We start from the raw sequence: 23,738 nt of genomic DNA on the forward strand, positions 1-23,738 counted from the left end.
AGGTAGGAGAAACAGTATAATATTCCACATGAGGTGGAATGTAACAACAAAATAAGATCAACACCATAAAAGGTGGAAATTCTCCTACACACACTATCCCAATATGGCACAAACACCCAAGTGTCTCATGCCCAAACTACTATGAAATGTATGTACCTAAGTAAACTTGAGTAAGTGTAATAATATCCATGATGAATAATTATTTACACCAACAGAAACATATATCCGTAGGACATAATAGGATGTCCATTATATAGGAAAGATATATCCATAGGACATGATATCTAATTAGGTGCATGTTCTAGGAACAATGTATCCATAGAGGCAAGTTGTTTGATAAAGATGCTAAAAATGATAGGAAGTTGATTGGTAAGGTTGCATACTAGCTTGGTAGTTTGTTTGTTGATGCATGATTTGTTAAGCCCATTGTTTTGATTGTGTTTATTCAAAGTTCTTATGCCTTAGCAAAAGACAGTTTATTGCAGATTTTATATTTTTGAATAATATTTTGATTTTTTTGGATTTTAATTTTATTTTTTTTAGATTTTAAAATATTTTTTTTAGTTTTTTAATTTTAATTTTTTTTTTCGATTTTAAAACCCTTTTTTTCTTAGATTTTTAGAAGTTTTTAAAGTTTTTTTGGATTTTAAAAAGTTTTTCACATCATTGATTGAGGTATAAGACATATATTAGGATTTATTCTCAAGCAAGATGTATTTATTTGCCCCTAGTGTCTAGCAAGGCATAAGGCATTATGAGAAAATGAATGGATTAATGGGATGGATGTGAATAAGTGAAGGATGGAGGCAACTTATTATGGAATTAAGGTTGATTTGGTTTTTGAAGACTATCTCATTATGGGAATTCAAGATAAGGGACTAATATGACAATGCAAGGTGCTAGCATGGTGCTTTGGATAGCATGGGGTGGATGGGAATGGATATGTGAAAAGGTTTTTTTTTAAATAATATTTTTTGCATTTTATGTCCTTAGTTTGATCAAGATGAAGGGATAGATAAGATGTGATAAGAAAGATCATAAGTGATAATGGATGATAGAAGCAACAAATGGATAAGATAATGGATATATATTGAAGGGTGTGGATAAGTTGAAGCAAAAAAGGATGTATGATGTTTATGGAGATCCCAAACCTTGTAAAGGTCAAGGGTGGAAAAGAGGAATATGAAGATATATAGGGTGAATGAGGGATAATGGAGGCTATGAGAGATAATGGTGGATGAGGGATAATGGAGGCTATGAGAGAGATAATGGTGGATGAGGGATAATGGAGACTATGAGAGATAATGGAGGAAGAGGTAGATATGATAACATGGATGAAACTTTCCCCCAATTGTAGAATGCAAGAGGGTAATGGTTATATGTGACACCTATTTTTTATGTTTTCATCATGGTACTTTCCCAAGGTTCCACAAGAAGTGGTTTTCACCATTGGATGAATTATCTCTCTTTACTTTTTTTTTTAACTTTTTTCTTTTCTTTTTCTCCCCCCATCCCTTTTTAACTATTTTTGGAAGATACTAGATGCATGATAGGAGATGGAGGAAGGACTCAAGAATCTTGTGCTTTGGATGATATCCCTAAAATATGTGCTACAATGGACCATGGCTATTGAAAGTATGATCAAAGATGAACTCGTAGGATAATGACCAAGGGAGGTGAAATTTATGATTAAATGGAAGGGTTAAGGATTTATGCAAAGGATTCGATGGGAGGAATGGAAGGATAGAAACTAGGCATTGGATAATGGATGGGATGTTGAAATATTTGTGTAGGGATGGATGGAAATGTTGGCAAGATCCACATTGGAACACACCTTGAGGAGTGATAGAGTGGTGGAGGAAAAATGGATTTTAAACTTTGAGATTTTGGTGGAGAAGTGGATGAGAGTTTTGGGATATAAGGACCAAAAATATATGAATGAGATGGTGGAGGATTTAATTTAGTGGTTTTGGGAGATGTTTAGAGGAATCAGTGAACAAAGACCTTGGAATAACAAGCTTGGATGCCAATTTTGATTTTTCCTTTGGATCCATGTCTTTTTTGAGCAACCTGGGATTCCACATGGTTATTTATTTTTCTTTCTTTTGTGCTTCTCTCGAATGCATTTCTTCTATGAGCAACTTAGGAATACACATGGTTTTTAATTTTTATTTTTGCTTGATGGGCCTTTGTGGCTTTTATTTTTTATTTTGGATCAAAATTTTATTTATTTTTACATGTCTTTTAGATGAGACAGGTTGATCCTTGGAGGTGGATATTTAGACATGAATTTTATGCTTGGCATCCAAATTATTTCCAAAAGCATTAGGATTGATAGACGGATGAGAATGATATAGAGGTTTTTTGGATGAGTTCATGTAGTTAGATGGTTGGATGGTTCTCAAGGATGTGTACCTTTGTTGACCTTGATTTATGATAGGGTAAGTGAATTTTGAGCTAGGGGTGATATGGATAGTAGATGAAGGGATATAATGACCCAAGATGGATGGAAGGAATTAAGGATTTTCTCTTAATTTTAAATAGGATTATTGGAAAAGATGGAAGGGATATCATGATTTTTCTTAGGAAGTGGATTATGAGTGGTACTTGGAAGGATGTTTTTTTCTTGAGATGAAAGGGGGTCATCTTGGATGGAATAAAAAGGTACGGTGGAATCATTATGAATGGAATAAAAATGTAAAAGTGGATCATCGTGAGATTCTAGGGAGATGGGATATTAGTCAAAAATCGGATGGCATGGAAAAGATTTGGGATTTTGATCTTGATTCATTTTAGGACATGTTTCTTAATTCTTTGGATTATGTTTTTAACATGGGGTATGAGTTTGGATATGCATTGGAGGTTCTTGGATGGAGTCCATGTTTTGGTTGTGATAGGACTTGATTTTGAACAGGACTCTCTTGAGTAGTTTTGATTGGACGTGGAGCATATGGTGGTATTGGTTCTAGGATTTTTGAATCATGGGTGGGATTAAAAAGTGTATTATCTTGTATTTCTATTATGGATAGCCCTTGAGGGTAAACTTTGAAGTGTAATAGTGTAAAATTAGGGTTTCCATGATATGATGTATGAAAACCACTAATTTTGGGCTTAGGGACCACTACATTAACAAGGGGTAAACCTAATAGATCTAGCCACAAATAAGAAAGGTTAGGGATACAAATTTGTATTAGTTTTACTAGGTTTGGATTTGATTCCCTCTTTTAAGTTGAATTGTAAAATCTAAAATTAGGGTAAATGTGATGAAATTCAAGTAAATATGTACAAACGGTGAGCTACAGTTGTCAGATCAAGCCACAAACCTAGATCTAAGTAATGTAAGAGTATTTAGATATGTTCCCAAAAGGAGCTCATGATTTGTCGGGACTAGTATGCCCGTCACATTGGTCCTCTGCTCTTTTTACTATCCAAAGGGGATTTTGTTCATCTTTGTGAATAAAAACAATCCTAAAAAATCATAGCTTTGTGCCTGTTTCCTACACACAAAAAGAAGGGGATATAGATTGAGAATAGGAATTTTCTTAATTCAAACCTTGGTTTAGGAATTAACCTTGAATTAAATCTTGCAAATACTAAAATAAATAATGAAAAGATATACCTTAGATCTGCAATGACTGATAATGATACTTTGCTTCTTAAATGTAATCACATATGTTGTATTAAATAACATTCAAACATGAAAAAACCCTAATCACACACACATGGTTGCATATGATGATGTAATTTTTCTTCACAATGGTTGAATGAAGAAAAATGCAACCTTGAAGACCTCTAAAAATGCTTGATGATTAATGCTTCACAGATACAATGATGTTGGATTCATCGCTTGAAGACTTAGGATGCTTAGACAATATTAAGTAGATAAAATGTCTTTACATATGGGGATCTAGGTCAATTTATTGATTAGGTCAACCTGCAATCGTCATATAGAGCCACAAATTTCATTTCTCATCAGAGAGATAGGTCCCATCCCCCACTTCAAAATTGGGCCCCATTGAAGGGGTCCATGGCACTAGGTGCTCTGGTCCTCCTCAATAAGGTACCATGATTTAGTCCTAGAGAGAAGGACACCCCTATAGAGGATCATTTTATAGGTGTACATGGCATCAAAACTAGAGCTAAGGCACCAAATGGACCCAAATAGGCGATGAGATGGAGACATTTTAAAGTAGGGGCACAAACATGAGGTGTAAATTGGCCTGGTGACAATTTACAATGCTACGGAAAGGTTCCATAATTAGATTAATTGTTTGATGGAGATGGTGTGGATTTATGTTGTAAAGATTTAGGACATGAGTAAATGGTGGGAGAGATGGAATCTTTATTTTGTGATGAGCCTTTACTATAAATAGGTATATGATTTTGATCATGCTTGGAAGGAGTATCTTGACACTAGCCTAATTCCTCATTAGGTGAATTATTTAGGGTTTCTTCAATACTAATGTCACCTTGATCAATAATTTCTTGAATGAGGTGTTTCAATCTTGAATAATTAGAAGTTTTATGTCCTTGGATCCTATGGTATTCACAAAATTCATTATCATTCTACCATGAGGGTTTGATTCTAGGCTCAAGACATTCATTTTCCAACAACGTAATGAGCTTACTAGCAACTAGCTTTTGTAATGTTGATTCTATTGGTTCACCCAAATGTGTAAAATTTCTTCCCATGTTGTAAGCATATTCTAGAAAGAATTTTGAGGATTTAGTGTTTGAAGAAATGTGTGAGTGATTTTGGGGATATGTCCTAGATTCTTTAACTTTAATGAAGATTTTTTCAAACCAATCCTTGAATTTTGAGTTTGGGTTGTATGTGTTTGTGGAGGAGTTTTTTTGGAAAAATAGTTTTTTTTTTAAATGTTTCTGAAATTTTTTGAATTTTTAATTAAATATAAAAACACACAAGAAATAAATGCAAAAAGGCAACAACCTATGGCTCAATTTGGATGATGTTTTCCCTTTTGGTTTTGAGTGGGAAAGGTGGTCTAAACATTCAAGCACATAAGAAATGTCAACAAGCCTACTCAAGTGGGATTATCACTCCTTGAATTCATATGAAATGATGGCAAAAAGGTTCATCTATAGGCTTTACAAGATCAACTAGGGGTATCCTCTATATAACACAAGAGTATGTAGGGCCTAAATCCATGAAATGAAATAAAACAACCAAGAGGAAACAATAACCAACTCTCCACCTTCACTTTTCTAAGGTATAAAGTTCTTAGAGGCTTAGATCAAATTGATAATATTTAACTTCTAAGAGGCAAGTCTTTTGATTCACCCTTGCTATTTGTACTCCACCATAATACAGGAGTTGATGTAGTTTCCTAGAGTGATCACTTCTCTAGGCAGGCCTCCTAAAAAACAAAAAACAATACCACTTACTTCTAACCACTCAAGGTTACCACTAGGTTCCAAGAGGAGATCATACATAAGTGATCTTGGGGATGAAAAAACACTTGTTTATTTTGAAACCAAATCAAAATGTGTATGATTAATTTTAATCCCTTTCTCAATATGTGGAAGGCACATCAAGTAAGAAAGAAATGATGAACTATGATGAATGAAAAATATTATGACTTTTTAAAATTTAAATAAGAGGGGTTAGAAAAAAATGCACCTTGATTTAACTCTTTTCAATTGTGTTGAACCCCTTGATCCAATTATGAGCTCCAAAACAACTTCTTATCATCAATTCAATCATGTGTGTGAGAACATGCCAAAAAGGATGACCAAATCAAGAAAATGTTGTTCACAAATAGATTCCTTATGATATTAGAACTCATGATAAAGAAATTTCAATGATGATAAAGCAATTATATGAGCAATAATAATTATTTTTATCCACATAAAAAGCACAAATAGACCCCCTCTATAATTATTAGATATTTCCATAAATAACAAGAAAATCCAAAAAAATTGTCGATTTGCTCCCAATTTTTTTTTAATGAAAAATCATAAATAATTCAACAAAAGATCCAAAAAAATTTATTTGCAAATTGAAATCTCCATATACAATTCTAAACCTATTGAAAAATATTTGTACAAAAATTCACAACCATTTATGAGATATGATCAAATCATTGCAAAACCCTAATTTTCAAAGATTTGATTTTTAATAGCTAGAATGTTCATCAAAATTAAAAATACAAAGAAAAACCATCTCTAGAATTTTGAGAGATTTCAATAAATATAAGAAAATCCTAAAAATTCATTGACTTACTCTCAAAATTAAATTTTAATTAAAAATAAAAAATATAAATAATTCAATACTCATCCAAAAATTCTAATTTTCAAAAAGTAAACTCCTAATACCATTTTGAACCTATAGATAAAAAAAATTGTGCAACAATTCACAAATATTTGTGAGATATGGTCAAATCTTTCCAAAACCCCAAACTGGTGTCCAAAACCCTTGTTGTACAAGGTTAGTCTCCAAATATTTGCATAAAAGAGAAATATAGGGTTAGAAAAACTTTCAAAAATGTAGATCTAATAGAAATCCAAATCCCACTGGGCATGCCAAAATGTATATGTTGGAATTGGAAACTAAAGTTATTGTAAAACTAAATAAGATTCAACCACATAAAATCTATTTTTACAATCAACCCACCACACACCCTAAAAACATGTAAACAACAAATATTTTAAAATGTTATACCTTCACATGCTCATGGGGTTTGATCCCCATTGTTTACTATCTCCATTGATCTGCTTGATATTGATTATGGTTGATCTCAGATTTGTATTGTGTACAAGGGCTCAATAGAGAATGGATTGTGGTTGAGTATGCACTTCAACAAAGTGTAGGTACTTCACTTGATTAATTGATTTGAAAAGGTAGGGAAGAGGTCTCTTTTATAGAGAGCACCCTAGAAATGGAGGTTTGGGATTAAGAGGTGAACGGATAAATGGTCAGCTCACGTTAGAGGGTATGTATAAGAAATAAGAAAATATTAGAGAGGTGGTTAAAAGTAAATTAAGAGGTGAATGACAAGTGTCATGGAGGGGAAAAAATCTAATGAATAAATTAAATAAATAAATAATTATTTAGTTAATAGAAGAGGTGGGACCAATTAAATAAATAAAATATTTATTTAATTTAGGTAAACGATAATTTGAGTAAACAAAAATATTTATTTAAATGGGGAAAGGCTAGAAGAGGATTAGTGAATTAATTAAATAAATAAAAATCTATTTAATTAATTGAAGGCTATGGATAAAAATAATTAAATAATAAAAATATTTATTTAATTAGGCTAGGTAAATTTTAGGTGTCTACATTGATCATGCATAAACACACTTTGGCCATATATGTGTCACTATTTGACACATACACATCAAAAAAATATAAACTCAGTTATCCTAGACACATAAAGTAACAACAAAATGATGTCAGCATTTGACGCATACGTGGTATTACTGACCATATACACATTTTTTACAAAAACATAATTTGACCGACCCTAGATGCACTTTTAATGAGTATAGGCATACTTTTAACATAAACTCGCCAGAAATTGATATATATACACTAAGACATGACTTATACATGTTTTTAGGATTTTACCTAGTGTCGCATTTTTGGCAACCTACATCCTAGACCTATTTATGATGCAATAAAATCATGAAATCAAAAGAGCACCAAGTTACATACTAACTCTCCATACTCCTCTGGCCACTCGTGTTGTCTGACTCATTAAAATCTATGAAATCACTCTACCATGGCTTCACTACTATTCTTGCTCTCTCTCCTTCACTCTACACCTTGATCTATGAAAGTGATGGATACAAATGAGGTTCTCCATGAAATCAAAAGAGCACGAAGTTACATACTAACTCTCCATACTCCTCTGGCCACTCGTGTTGTCAAACTCATTAAAATCTATGAAATCACTCTACCATGGCTTCACTACTGTTCTTGCTCTCTCTCCTTCACTCTACACCTTGATCTATGAAAGTGATGGATGCAAATGAGGTTCTCCCTAGTCTACCCTCGTATTTATAGGTGTGGCAACCCTAATTTCTTGTGGTGACCCCCTTTGGTCGTCGTGATTCCTTGAGACCTTGTTTTCACCTATCCTTCCTACTTAGCCTATTCTATCCTTTTTCTTTTTTGAGAGATTGTACAAATTTTTCAAAAAAATTCACCCAATCTCTTGAGGGGGCATGTCATCTTCCTCACCAGCAGAAACCTATCGTATCAGTGTTTTATTTTTCTTTGAAACAATGCGACAAGTTGCATTGTCTCAAAGAGGGGCAAAATGTAGACAGCTAAAATTTTCCTAGCCTAAATAAATATAAATATTTTATTTATTTATTTATATATTATTATTTATTTAATTAATTCATCAAGCCTCTTCTATCTTTTCCCCATTTAAATAAATATACTTATTTATTTAAATTATTCTTAAATCCCTAAATTAGATTAATAAATTTTATTTATTTAATTGGTCCCACCTATTCTATTAATTAAATAAATATTTAATTATTTAATTAATTCATTAGGTTTTCCCTCCACAAAACTTGTCATTCATCTCTTAATTAACCTTTAACCACCTCTCTAATATTTTTCTATTTCCTATGCCTACCCTCTAATTTGAGCTGACATTCTCCCCCCACCGCTTAATCCTAGCTCTCAATTTCTAGGGTGCTCTCTATAAAAGAGATATCTTTCTCCCCTTCATGTCAATCAATCAAGTACCTGCACTCTGTTGAATTATATATACAACCATAATCCATTCTCTATTGAGATATTATGCACAAATACAAAATCTGAGAGCAACTACATCAAGCAAGATCAATGGAGATAGGAGGACAATGAAGATCAAAACCTAGGAGCATGTGAAGGTATAACATTTATTTACTTGATTTTTGCATGATCTTAGGTTCTCTATTGGTTTTATGTTGGATTCATTGTATAACTAGGTATAGTGGTTGAATCTAATAGGTTTTACAATATTTTTGATATCCAATTTCAACATAAATGCTCATAATATTGAACTAAATACTAATTAATTATAATAAAGGTTCTATAATGCATAGATGAATGGGAGGTACTAAAATGAGTGCTAGGAGAGTGTGAAATTGGACACCCTAATTAAATGTGTATAATTTATGATGTTGTAGTAAGTAAGGAATTGAGAAGCCTAGTTTTTTCAAGGCTATGGAGCATAAATTAAAAATGCATTGGCTAAAGAAGAAAAAATAAAAATCTACAGTCGATTTGAGAATGATACAGGTTTTACAAGCACTAAAGATCGTGGTAGAGGTGCAATGATTAAGGATTAAAATTACAATCTAAAAATGAAGGCAACTTGATATTTCCCAGTGTGGGAATTTGGAGAGAAAGATTGATAAATATGAAGCTAGCATCCACAATTTTCTAAAAGTATCCAAAATCTACATCAAGTTGGTGTCATGGGGGCTTCACTTAGTGAACCTGGGTTATATCACCTGCATTCATGGCATACTAATGAATCCCCCTATTTTCAAAAAATATTGCCCTAAACTCCTTTTTTGTCACCCCCTCCTAATACACAACCTGAATTAAAAGCCCCCATATTCTCACCAAGTATTGCATATTTTCATAGCCCAAATTAAAAACCCCTCTATTTTCATCAATGATTAATATATTGTACCCTCATTTTTGGGATATTAAACCCCCCGATATGAACACAAATGATATGATATTTCCTAGTTAGGGAAGCCCCCTGTGGTTGGTGTTTATTAGTCCTTTGATCTAGGATTAAAATAATTCTTGGGTGACAAATGTTTAGGTGTTTGAATCAATTGCATTTTCCATTTTGATCACCTAGATGTTGATTATAAAGTAATGATAAAAAAATATACAAAGATGCAGTCTTAATGGTTATGTGTTCTATATATTCTTATATGGTGATTTCTCAACGAAATAAGGGTTTCATAAGGAGATACATGAAATGCATAGTTGTTGGCAAGGATTTTTATTTTCTTTCACCAAGAATGAATAATATCTTTTCTAATATCCATAGTGTAGTTTGTTGCATGTTGAATTCATATCCATTGAAGATGAAACTACTTTTATATATTGACACCAATAGCCCCTTCCTCTTTCTTGAAGAGTTTATGCATATGTGAATGCATTTTTTATGTTTAAACGTTTAATTATAATGGGATGTATTTGGTATTTTAAAATTGAAGCGAGGGGGGGGCATAAAATCTATATAAACTTTTAATTGTAATGAGATGTATTTGGTTTTTTTTAAATTGTAGAGGGGAACCATAAAATATAATATGTTAGCACTAATGGGGGGCGGTGTTAGAATTAGTGTTTAACATAGGTCAGAAGATACTAAAATAATATTATTTTTTAGTTTCTTAAGTTATTATGGAGTTGAGTTTGTTGGATGGATTTATAAGGCCATGGTAATGTAATGGATTACTTGATTTTGTTGAGTAAAAAATTGTGTATAGTTTTGAGACTTTGTCTCATTTTTCTAACATCAATTTGGTTTAGGGTTTCATGTGGTTTGAGGTTAGTATTTAATTTAATTTCCTATCAATGTTATGATATAATCTAATTTTAAGGTTAGGGCTCAAATAGGTTTAGGGTTAAGGTTACAATTCAATTTGGTTTAGTGTTAGGGTTATAATTCAATTTGGTTTAGGGTTCAAGTCTTTAATTTGGTTTATTGTTAGGGTTATGGTTCAATTTATTTTAGAACTAGAATTAGCAATCAATTTTACATAGGGTTCTCTTCATTTTAGTTTAAGTGTCAAGATTAGATATATAACTAGAGTTAGGGTTGAGATTAAAACACTAATTCTAATGTAATATGGGTTAGCATTCAATTTAGTTTAGTGTTCAATAAGGTTTAGGGTTATGGTTCAATTTGGTTTAGTGTTCAATTAGGTTTAGGGTTAGGTTTAGGGTTCATCTTCACTTAGTGTTAGAGTCAAGGTTCAATTTAGCTTAGAGTTAGTGTTTAATTTGTTTTAGTGTTTAATTGGGTGAGGGTTCAATTTGGTTTGGAGCTAGTGTTCCATTTGATTTAGGGTTCAAATCGGTTTAGGGTTAGGGTTAGGGTTCAACTTACTTTAGTGTTAATCAATTTAGTTTAAGGTTAGGGTTTAGTTTTGTTTAGTGTTAGGGTTATAATTTATTTATGTAAATTATGTTTAGGGATAGGGTTCAATTTGGTTTAGTGTGAGCGTAAAGATTCAATTTGATTTAGGCTTATAATTTAATTTAAATGAATGTTCAAATATGTTCAACGTGTGTGTGTGAAAAAGTGAAATAAGAATTTGTATCTACAAGACACAACACTTCAATTAAGTCATTACATGTATGGTTAGATGGATATAAGCATGAATAATAAAACCATAACAAATCGACCAATTGCCTTCTAAAAGATGCAAGTATAAGATTGATCTCAGATTTTTATAAGCAATATCAGTGACTAGACTACACCAAGATGAAGGATTTAATCTATATGAGCATGATATTAAGCTAAATTGATGCAAGATGGATGAAAGATTCAATAAATAATGAGTAAACTAAATATGGATGCAAATAATCTAAAAAAGCACAATATATTCAATGACTCCAGAGCAAAATCAGCATAATAATAATCTCCAAGCGTGTTCTCAAAAATCTCCAAGGTGTCTCCAAGGTGTTTGGAATGAGAGCTGAAGGCTAAATTTATAGATAATTACAAGAGAGATGAAGAAAAGGCTCAATTTAGGATTAATTGAAAATAATTGAAAATAATTGAGAAATTAGATTCAATTAACCTTGAGATAGATTCCAATCATAGTTTAATTGAAATGCATTCAAATAAGAAGTTCAAGTTGCATTGGAAATAAGATTTAATTAATTCCATACACTTGTGATAAAAATAGATAATTCTTTGATTTATTAAAGAAAAGAGTCTTTTTAATGCAACTGAACTTCTTTTTCTGAAAAGTTTTGAGTTCCAATTTTAGAGAATGATCAATAATTCAATTAATTGCTTTTCTAATTTCAAGTTCTAAATTTGGAAAAAGAAATAATATCTCAAGTTTGATTTCTCTCTCAATTCAATATTCTTGGAATGATTTAATTAATTAAATAATTATTTAATTAATATAGAGTAATTGATTTGCCATGTGACATTTAATGATTGAATAATTAATTATGTGCTCAAGATTGATTTAATTGCCTTTGGTTAGGACCTTGGTGATATTGTCGAGATTAGGGGCCAAGATGACCAATTTTAGGGTATTACACAATGTTAGGGTTCAATTTGGTATTGTATTAGTGTTAGGATTAGACTTTAGTTTAGTTTAGTATTATTTTTATGAACAATAATTTGTTTACTGGTTAGAGTTCAAATTAGCTAAGGAATACTTAGGGTTAAATTTGGTTTAGGGTTCAATTTATTTTAGGGTTATGATTAGGGTTCAATTTGGTTTAGTGTTCAATTAGGTTAAGGGTTATGTTTAAATTTAGTTTAGTACTAAGGTTATTATTTGATTTTTCTTAGAGGTAGGGTTAAAATTAGGTTTAATACAAGATATAAGGTATAATTTGTTTTAGGATTAGGGTTTAATTTGGTTAAATATTAGGGTTATGGTTCAATTAGGTTTAATTTTTAAGTTCAATTTGGCTTAGAAATAATGTTTAAAAATTTAGTTACCTTGAACTTTGATAACAATATCTAAAAAATTATATTATTTTAATTTAATATTTACACCAAGAAATAAAATACAATAACTTTATCAAATCTCATAGAATAATAATTTTAAATTTGGTTTAGGGTTGAATTTAGTTTAGGGTTATGATTGGTATTCAATTCGCCTTAGTGTTCAATTAGGTTAAAGGTTAGGTTTAAATTTGGGTTAGTGTTAAGATTATGGTTTGATCTTGTTTAGAATTAGGATTCAATTAGGTTTAGTGTAAGATTTAGGGTATATAATATGGGTTTGATTTGTTTTAGTATTAGGGTTGGGTTCAATTTGGTTAAATATTTGAGTTCAATTTGACCTTAAAATAATATTTAAAAATTTAATCACCTTGAAATTTAATAATTATATTTGAAAATTATAATAATTACACCAATAAATTGCACACAACAATACTATGAGAATCTCTTAAAATTATATTTACATTTTGGTTTTGGGTTAGGATCAAGGTTAGTATTCAATTTGGTTTAGGGTTATGGTTACTATTAGTATCCAATTTATTACATTTTTAAGAAGAATTTTATCTTGTAGTTTTCAATTGTAAAAAAAATAGTCAATATTGATGAACTCATTAGTTTTCAAATGAAAAAAAAATTCAAGATATTGACAATTCATTAGTTTTTAATTTTATGATTGTATGTAGCATTTCTCAAATTTGAAAAGTGTGAAGGTTAGAGTTCAATTTGCATTAAAAATAATATTTAAAAATTATATATTTTTAATAATACTTACACTCAGAAATTACATACCAATGTCATTTGTAAGTACTATTTAAAATACATAATTATATTTACACTTTGATTTCCAGTTAGGATTAGGGTTAGGGATAACATTCTATTTGGTTTAGAGTTATGGTTAGGGTTAGCATTCAATTTATTATATTTTTAAGAATAATTTTCTTATAGTTTTCAATTGAAGAAAAAATCAATATTAATCAATTCATTAGTTTTCAATTGAAAAAGAAAAAGTTAAACTATTGATCCATTCATTGGTTTTCAATTTTATGATTGTATGATTATTTCTCAAATTTGATAGTTTATATTTATTACATTGACATAGATGTTCTTCTATGCTTAAGCTAGTTCTCCATGGTTCATTAATTCAATTAAAATGCATGATTCTCTTCAATTATATATATATATATATATATATATATATATATATATATATATATATGCTATATTTATTTTATTTCAAAAATATATTAAAAACCATTGAAAATTATTCATATATGAAACCTTAATTAATTAAACAAATAAATAATAAATTATATTTACATTAACAATGTAAAAGAGGCACTACATTTGCAACTTTTGTTACTCTAATAAATTAAAATATTAATTATTTTGTAGATGGCAAAAGTAGCCCCATGCATAACCAACTTTTATGTAGTAATGTTGAAGTTAATGATAAAATTTAATAGGTGGCTACACATTTGAAGGGCAACAATCTCAATCTTTAAAACTTTTAGATTCAATCTCTTTTCATCTATTTTTAATAAAATATCTATAATTTAAATATCACATATTTTAATAGTCAAATAATCAATAAAACCTTATAGAAGGATATAAATTATGTGTAGATATTAAAATTAACTAATATATACAATTACTTAAATATTAAAAAAAGAGATAAAAACTACTTTATGATCAAAATTCATTAATTATATGAATGAACTTTATGATTATCTCAAAATTGTGAAAAAGATCCACTATGTGTAATATAAACATTCATAAATACCTTCTACTGTTTTTCCCCTTTACAAAATTGTAAAATAATATTAAACTATTGAAATGATTCAATTGTTAAATGATCACGAGGACCATGGAGAGTCCAAGAAAAATGAACATATCTAGCCCATCTCAAAAAAGTAGAATATTTATTATGAATACCCTCTATTCAAATCTATTTTTTCCTTATAGTATTATAAATCTATTTTTCTTTAAATATTATTTTTCTTTCATACTTTTTCAATATCTAGATATGGATTTAAAATTTGTAGGGGGTAAGGAATTGAAATTGTTTTACAAGCTTGGGTGGTAGATGAATCTTTGCATTGAACTACAACTTTTACCTTCGTAAAATTCTAAATCTTATTCAAGCCCTAATTATAAATCTAATCTTGAATGAACCCTAACACTAGTAGAACTTTGCATTGAACTACAACTTTTACCCTCGTAAAATTCTAAATCTTATTCAAACCCTAATTGCAAACATAATCTTGAATGAACCCTAACACTAATAGAACTTTGCATTGACCTACAACTTTTACCCTCGTGAAATTCTAAATCTTATTCAAGCCCTAATTATAAACCTAATCTTGAATGAACCCTAACAGTACTTTCCCGACAATAGAGACCTTGAACTATATTATTATAATGTCGTCATCTCAATAAGGACATGTTCTAATTTTGTTTCATAAAATCTTAACCATCCATTGCACCTCTTAATCCTACCCATCCATCTTATCACTCACCAATCCCTAAACTATATGTTTCATAAAATCTTAGCCATCCATTGCACCTCTTAATCCTAGCCATCCATCCTGTCACTCACTAAACTATAAATAAGATATCAATCTAGTCATTCGATGAAGTAAAGTTATTGTGTTTGTTTATCGAGCCAAGTTAGGGTGCACTCTATTTCAACTCTTAAGATAAAGGTACTGTGTATTGCATTTTTTTTTTGATGAATAGGCCTTCTATTAAAATATTAAAGTACATATTCACGAAAAATGGCTGGAGATACAAGATTACCATAGCCGAAACTTGAAGGTGGTGGTAGTAGGCCACCCAGAACCATCACCAGCAATAGGAGCCATGTATTGCATTATGATAAATTATGTTATTTATCTTTTAACTTTTGTTTTTTATCCCTTGAGACTATGCTTTTCCAAAATGAACGAGGATGCACTCTAATAAAACTCTAAACTAAAGATATTGTGTGTGTATGTTATTTAACCCTACTTTTTTTTCGTCTTCAGACTATATGCTATTATTATGTAAAGACTGCAAATTATGAATATTTTAATCCTTTAGTTCTCCTAAATAGATTGGTCATAATCACCCAATACGTTGTCAAGCTCAGACTATTATGCTGCATATATGCCTGAGTTCCATGCTAATTCGCTTGGAACTTCCATTAACACATATATCATAACAAGCATATCCTGCACTTGAACCATGGTCCACCAGACATAACTATTGTATGTTATTATATGATAGAAATGATAGAATTTTAATATTTGATAGAGATGATCTGAATCATGGTCATTCAGTTTTCACTCATTATGGATATTTGCATGGACTGTTATGGCAGCTCTGCAGAGCAGGAGTTATTGCAGGATCAGATGGGAATTCCATTTGAGAGTGGAGGGAATTCCCTTAGTTCTGGATCAGACGGGACTAAGAGGAAAGTATCATTATTTTTTGACCCAGAAGTGGGATATTTTGACTATGGAAATGGGAATGCTATGAGGCCTTACCGCATAAGAATGACACAAAATCTTGTTGGTGCATATGGTTTGCACAAGGAAATGGAAATTGTTAAGCCCTATCCTGCAAGATATAGAGATCTAATTAGTTTCCACAGAGAGGACTATGTAGCATTTTTGAAAGGAATAACTCCAGACACAATGCAGGACGAAGCCGAAGCATTGGAACGATTTAATATTGGAGGTTACTCTCCAGTTTTTGATGGGTTGTATCATTACTGCCGAACATATGCTGGTGCCTCTATTGGGTGTGCTGTCAAACTTAATTACAAACATTGTGACATTGCAATTAATTGGGGCGGAGGTCATAGTCATCCCAGAAAATGTGAGGCATCTGGATTTGGCTATATAAATGACATTGTTCTGTCCATTCTGGAGCTACTGAAATATCACAAGGTGTGTTTCCAAATGTTTTCAGTAACTGCATTATTTACTTTTTGTTTATGCAGTTATGCAACTTGTGCAGATTTTCCTTTTTGTTAATTTTATTTTTCTGTTTTGTGAATGAGATCCACTTAGCCTCAAAGAAACTTGCACTTTGAGAAAGAAAAAGTATAACAAGCTATCTATGTTGTATGGTTTTGTTACCATGCATTTTTCACTACCCGATGGGTTACTATGTGCCAAACTTGCCATTTTTAGTAGTGTTGAAATAGTTGGAAGGGCTATTGAGATCTGTAAATTGAAGAAACTCCTCATGCAGCTTCATGTTTCCCTCCTTAATACACATCTTGTCAATAGCATAAAAAAAATTGATTTACTATATTGCCAACAATGGAAGCCACTCTTTCAAGCCCTTTAAAATACCTTTTAAAATACTCTCCTCATTGGCTTGTTAATGGGATCTCTCTTACAAATCCTCAATTGGTCGAACATCTTAACAAATATCTCATAGATTTCTAAAGAGTAGGAGCCTTTATGTCTGCGTGATGGATAACCAAATATGGATAATTTCGGCTAAATATATGGGACTACATATGTCTACAATCTTCTCTCCAATCATCATTCAACAATTGGGTCTTCACCTCATTCCCCTTGCAGGCATAACTTGTGGAATTTACCTTTGTGGGTCTGTTGGTACTGGTCTTTTAGGGTTTTATTCCACTTTGTGTCTGTTGTTGCTGCCTTTCTAGGGTTTTATTTGTTTTGTGGAATTGTTCTTGCCTTTGATTTTTAAATGATGTATTTTTTTCCCTTGGCTTGCCATTTTCTGCTTTATTCCTAGTTCTGATTAGTTGTCATTGTAGAGTTTCGTTTAATAGTTTATAAGGGTTAATGATATTTAATCTCCTTTTTACTGTCTCAACTTTTTAGGGTTGTTAAAAGGGACTGCATTTGAATTTTTCTTTTTCCTTTTCCATCCTTTCCATTCTATTTTCAGATATTTCAAAACCATTACGTTCATAGATTTACTTGCTTATGATAATTTGTTGTTGGCAGCGTGTTTTGTATATTGATATTGACGTTCACCATGGTGATGGAGTCGAGGAGGCCTTTTACACAACTGATAGGGTCATGACTGTCTCTTTTCACAAATTTGGACACAACTATTTCCCTGGTTCAGGTGAAATCGAAAGCATTGGATATGAAAAAGGAAAATATTATTCCGTAAATGTCCCCTTGCGTGATGGAATTGATGATGAAAGTTTTCAGTCTTTATTTAAACCCATCATTCAGCAAGTGATGACTGTCTATGATCCTGAGGCAGTTGTACTTCAGTGTGGAGCTGATTCCTTGGCTGGAGACAAACTAGGCCGTTTTAATCTTTCTGTAAAAGGGCATGCAGAGTGTGTACGCTACATGAGGTCATTCAATGTACCACTTATGCTCTTGGGTGGTGGAGGATTCACAATTCATAATGTTGCTAAATGTTGGTGTTATGAGGTATTTATCTTCAACTAATTTATGGGTTATCTAGTATTGTTTTTGGATTCAATAGTGTTAGAAGTTTTTATCATCAAAATTTAGATCAGAATATTTTGCTAGATTTGATTATTTCCGATCACACCAAAACATTGATGAAAGAACTTCAACACAATCGGATCTACAAACAATATTTAATATCACTATAGATAAATAGGTGTTGTAAATTTAAGTTCTTTTCTCCCAAATGTACAGACAGCAGTTGCAGTTGGTAAAGAGATTGATGAGAAAATACCTGAGGATTTTGAGGATTATAAAGATTATGCACCAGATTATAGTATTAATGTGGCTCCATGCGTTATGGTAAACAAAAACTCAAAGCGGTTTTTGGATAAAATTAGGTTTGTTAGAACTTCTCTCTTTCCATGGTTGACTCATTTTTTGAACAAATTCTGTAAAATTGATTGGGCTTTTGAAATATGAAAACTTAGTTATTTTATTGGCCCATTTATCAATTAAGGCCACTGCATTTGGTGTACCTTGAAGGAAATATCACTTAAATGTTTTTTCTTTGACAGGTCCAAAGTTCTTGAGAATATTAATAAAATGCCATGTGCACCGAGTGTCCAATTTCAAGAGCGCCCTCCAGATACTCATTTCCCTGAGCCGGTACATAGATATATGCTTCTTTGGAAATTTATTTCTTTTGTGAGCGATATATTTCCTGAAATTTATACACTGTTCCTTTGTTGTTTTGAGACTATAACAGGAAGAAGATGATTAAGATGCAAGCAGTAGAAGCTGTAAATGGGAGGGAGCAAGTTCAGAGAATGGTTGCTGATCTTATCTCATTTCTATGTTCACAAATTCTACTAAAATGGTTACTGTTGCTATCTTATATAGGCACCAAAATATGTGCATAAAATGTTCTATCTTCCATTTAGAGTAAGAACTTATTTCAATGCTACTATCAAAACGGCTGTTTTTGCATCCAATATGTTAACACCCAAGGCTACTTTTTAACTCCTGATAAATGATGGGAATAGTAATGCTATAGAATGGTTCTTGATCAGTATTATTGTAATGTGGATTGTCGTACTCTCATTCATAAAACGTGCTTCTGAACTTCTAACTATAGTCAATTTTGTTTCTGGGCTCTGTGTTCTCCTATTCTGGACCGAGGAAATACTTCTTAGAATTGTGATAGTCTGTCTCTGAAGGTGTATAAAATTATCGAAGGTACAGAAGATTTGGGAAAAAGGAAATTAGTAAGAAGTCTAAGAATAGATATCTCCCAAGGTTGAGCTTAAATCAAAACATAATTAAGTTGACAGCAACATTGACCCAACATTACAAAACGATATAATAAAAGAAAGTACAAAATCAACGACTTTTTAGCTAGCACATATGAAAGAGCCCAAATCAGTTCTTTAAGACAACACATAGACATTAAAAAGGAGATTCTAAGTTCAGTATCATCAAATACCATCAGAATAGTCTTAATCAGAATCTTCTCTTTTCTCATCAGTAAATGAAGTCACAAGAGCAGGATGGCCAATAGGAGGAGGTTCTCTGTCAACATCTGTCGGTGGGTCCTCCCTTATTTGGTGCTGTTGAGAATATGCATATTGGGAGCTAGGCCCACCTTTTCTTTTGCTTTTCTTTGGCAACCAGTCTTCCAACATAGCTCATGGGAGTGTTCGCTAGTGCAGGCTTCATCAAACGGTTTGTGGGAGGCATGGCCATTCTTTAACATTTCCCTACCACAATACCTCTTGGCTCTCTCTTTTTCATGCCCATGGATTCTCCAAGGCACTTTTGCTACACAAAGTGAATTGGGTGGTGTATTAAATCTCATGAGATTTATAATTCTCCCTGCAAGTAACTAGCATTCAATTCTCGCGTTTCTCATCTTCTGTAGCACACAAGGTAGAAAGTTCCCTTTTTTTGAGAGAACTAGTGCAATAATTACCTTCTACTCTTCTTAGAAGATTTTAACTATTTTGAAGTCATTAGATTCATAGGATTGTCATTCTTGCTCTTGCCTATCTCAGAATTGGAATCTGAATTTTTGGGGGTGAAATGTTGATTGTGGGTTGGACAGATTTTGTTATAAATATGAAGTTGCATGTTGTTTTATAGTTCAGACTTTGTTTGATATAGTTGAGTTTTGAGATTATGTATGAAATCTAATTCATTTTTTTGGTAATTATATAAGAGAAATTCTCTGTATGTGTTCAAAATTAGTTATATGGTACTGTGTTTAGTCATTCATGACTTTCATAAGCATTAATAAAAAAAGTTGTCATTATAGAAGTTAAGATTCATATTAATGTGTATGGGTTGTCTAATGCATATATGTTTATTTCTAATATTATTATATTTTGTGTTGCAAAGCTCCATGTTTAGTCATTCATGATTTTCATAAGAATTAATAAAAAAAATTGTCATTGTAGAAGTTAAGATTCATATTAATGTGTATGGGTTGTCTAATGCATATATGTTGTATTTCTAATATTCTTTGTCAATTACTACATTTTTTGCTGCAATTTAGCTCTACTCTAACTATAGAGGATATCTAGTCGGCATTTGTCTTTCTTATGTAATGTTTTCTTTTGCATATTTTTCTCTTTTCATCCCACACACAAATTAGGCTTAGGTAGATATATAAGAAGTCCAATTTATAATCTTTGAACCTATCTCATAGATTTGTCTCATCTTTGCGAGGTTTTCCATGTTGTGAGTCTTGTGTAGTGCATTTGACTTGAACCAATATGTAAATCTATCAACAATTTCTAGCATGACTTGTGGGACTCAAACCTATAATTGACCAATTCTATGCAAGTTTTTGGTCTTTCATACTTCACATATTTGTATCATTACCACATGTTTTTGAGAACTAGATACAAACAATAATCAAAATTCCCTTGAACCTTTGAATATGCATTATATTGAGATGAAGGCTTAAAGCCCTAAAGATCTTGGGCAGTCATTTGTATTGGAGGATGAGTTTTCTTCTCTAGAAAATTGTAAGGGAGTTCATATTTCTAACGAATTCTCAAATGAAGAATATAAGAACTGAAAAAGGTAAGAGTTGTATAGCCATCTAATTTACTCTTTAGGAAGATCTCATCTATTAAAACAAGGCAAACTCATTTTTCATTATATATACATTATATGTCAATTTAATATTTTAGTTACAAGTTTTGAAGATGTACAATTCAATTTATTTTGCCAACCAATTCCCAAATCAATAATATGACAAATGGTGGGTGGTGCTTGATGAAGATAGCAACAACCACAAATTGTTTGAAGAAAATAGCATAGATGCTATACTATTTATGAAGAGGTTCCACTAGTCTCAAAGATTATAATTGAAAAAAATGTTATTTGTAGAGTATAGAATTTTTATTTTGATAGTGCAACTTGCATAATGAATGTAGGAGTTGATTTGTTTTCACACTTGCATAAATGCATGAGAATAAATGGTTTAATCTCTCTATCTCTAAGTTTATTTTATATATTTGTGTATGTCAAAAATGTGGTATCAACCTGCAAGAGGAGAAAACAATTCAAACACACACATGAAACATTGCATTAGAGGTTAGAAATCCAAACAAAGCAAGTTAAAAAGAATCTAAACTCTTTAATATCTTTCCATGCTCCTCTATCTCCAAGGATCTTCAAGATTCAAGGTGGCTCTCAGCTTGGAAGAGCACTTGATTCTTTAAGATGACAACCTAAAGAACGAGATTAAAATGATTCTAAGATCTAAATGGAATGCAACCAAGATCCTAGTGATGATTTAGATATGAAACTAGATGATGATAGGATGCAAGATATTGATATAAAGCTTGAACTAGTATGAAAATGATACTAAGATGAAGCTAACATGATATATCTAAGATTGGAATGCTATCAAAATGATCTAACATGCTATTCTATCAAAGAGAGATAATATGCTTAATATTATGAGACTATAAGTTTGATGCACAAAGACTTGATTTTTTTGAAGAAGGAATGGGCTCTATTTATAGGGAAAATAGGGCAATGGATGGTCAAGATTGGATAATCTTAACAAGGGCCAAGATTGAAAGTTGGGAATCCATGTTAATTAAATCTTAATTTAATTAATAGGAAGAATTAAGAATAATTAAATGAATAAAATTCACTTAATTCATTGTGCAACTTTTAGGTGTCTACAATTTGAAATAAAGAAATGTAAACTATTTTTTTTATTTGAACTTAAATTATGTACAAGTGATAACATTCCAAGTGAATTGAAGTAATGAATGCACCTTCTATTTGAATCTATTAAAGTATCTTATAAATGGTTGTACAGAAGAAGAAAAAATCTTCTAATATCTCTTTTAAAATGGTCAATGGTGAAATATCATTATACATTTTAAGGTATATTTTGAAAAGAAATGAAGAACCAATAGATGCATATTCGTGTTTACCTAATTTATCACACTACATTAAGAAATAAAATGCCTTCTTTATATCTTGTGATTAGCATGTGAGTTATTTTCTTTTACACTATTTATAGATTAGAATGTTTCCTTGTTTAGGGTTGGGGTTTTAGTTTTTCCCTTACCTTTCACTTAGTTCCATTGAGGAATGTAAATGTGGTTAATCACTTTATTATTTGAAATATTATGAGTTCTAGCACATCATTTTTTTATATGGATTTTATTTTGTGTTATATTGATGAGATTATAGTCTCTCTCTCTTAAAAAAATGTGGTTAATCATTTTAGTTGAACTATTATGGGTTCTAGCACATCATCTTAATTTATGTGTGTTATATAGGTATTGTTGTGTGTGTTTTTCTATATGTATTTTTTTTCTTTGTTGATTTTTTATAGTGGTGTAGTCATGTGCGATGACTATACATCTATGCACATAATATATAACAAGATAATGTTATATTTCATGCCACAAAAATAATTTATTAGTTATATTTATGTTTTGTTTGTGGTTCTTTTGATAGAATTATAAATTGAGTAACTTCTTAAGTGAATTAGCCCTTGTCAAATAAGGAACGATAAATTATTAATGAATATTAAGAAATATTATTTATGTAGTAATTAAGTAATTTAAAACATTGATAAATAGAATTAAAAATAATGGAATATATTTAGAAGTGATTTATTTTTAATTTTTTTAATTTTAATGAATATGCTTGTTAGTTAGTTCAAATGACTAGAAAACAACTGAATCAGTTGTCACTAGATTACCAGAACCTTAAGCAATTAAAACTTTAATACCGAAACCCAGAAGATCAATACCAGGATGCATAAACCAATTACCAAAATAACAGATAAACCAAATAAGAATAAACAACAATTAGAGAATAAATGTCATCCACATGACACCAAGATTTGTACGTGGAAAACCCAGTAAAGGGAAAAACCACGGTGGGAAGCCTACCCATAGTCAGATAATACTTCTGCAGTAAGTATGTGATTACAAATAGAGGGGACTGCACTTGTAGGAAGGCCAACAACCTAGAGCACACTGCTCATCACAAAAGGAGTCTCACTGACTACATAAAAATCCAGACTACAATCTGAAAGAGAGAATGAACTACAATGATAACATCTCCTATGCATGAATACAGTTCCATTTAAGCTCAATACTAGAGGACTAAATCC

The 23,738-nt window shown here is 31.2% G+C and overlaps 1 protein-coding gene across 1 annotated transcript; it reads left to right on the forward strand.

Annotated features, from left to right (window-relative positions):
* Positions 1-15,932: 15,932 nt before the first annotated feature.
* LOC131071742 (histone deacetylase 19) lies at positions 15,933-19,138 on the forward strand. Its single transcript, XM_058007690.1, has 5 exons — positions 15,933-16,615; positions 17,660-18,103; positions 18,338-18,483; positions 18,661-18,751; positions 18,852-19,138. The coding sequence occupies exons 1-5, from the start codon at positions 15,992-15,994 to the stop codon at positions 18,864-18,866; spliced, it is 1,320 nt and encodes a 439-aa protein (XP_057863673.1). The 5' UTR covers positions 15,933-15,991; the 3' UTR covers positions 18,867-19,138.
* Positions 19,139-23,738: the final 4,600 nt, after the last annotated feature.

The sequence above is a fragment of the Cryptomeria japonica genome, chromosome 8 (assembly GCF_030272615.1).
Source record: "Cryptomeria japonica chromosome 8, Sugi_1.0, whole genome shotgun sequence".
In the NCBI taxonomy this organism is placed as follows: Eukaryota; Viridiplantae; Streptophyta; class Pinopsida; order Cupressales; family Cupressaceae; genus Cryptomeria; species Cryptomeria japonica.

Coding starts and splice junctions, on each gene's coding strand:
- LOC131071742 (XM_058007690.1), top strand. CDS start 15,992: ATGGTCATTCAGTTTTCACTCATTATGGATATTTGCATGGACTGTTAT. Junction 18,104..18,337: donor CTAAATGTTGGTGTTATGAG/GTATTTATCTTC, acceptor CCAAATGTACAG/ACAGCAGTTGCAGTTGGTAA. Junction 18,484..18,660: donor CGGTTTTTGGATAAAATTAG/GTTTGTTAGAAC, acceptor TTTCTTTGACAG/GTCCAAAGTTCTTGAGAATA.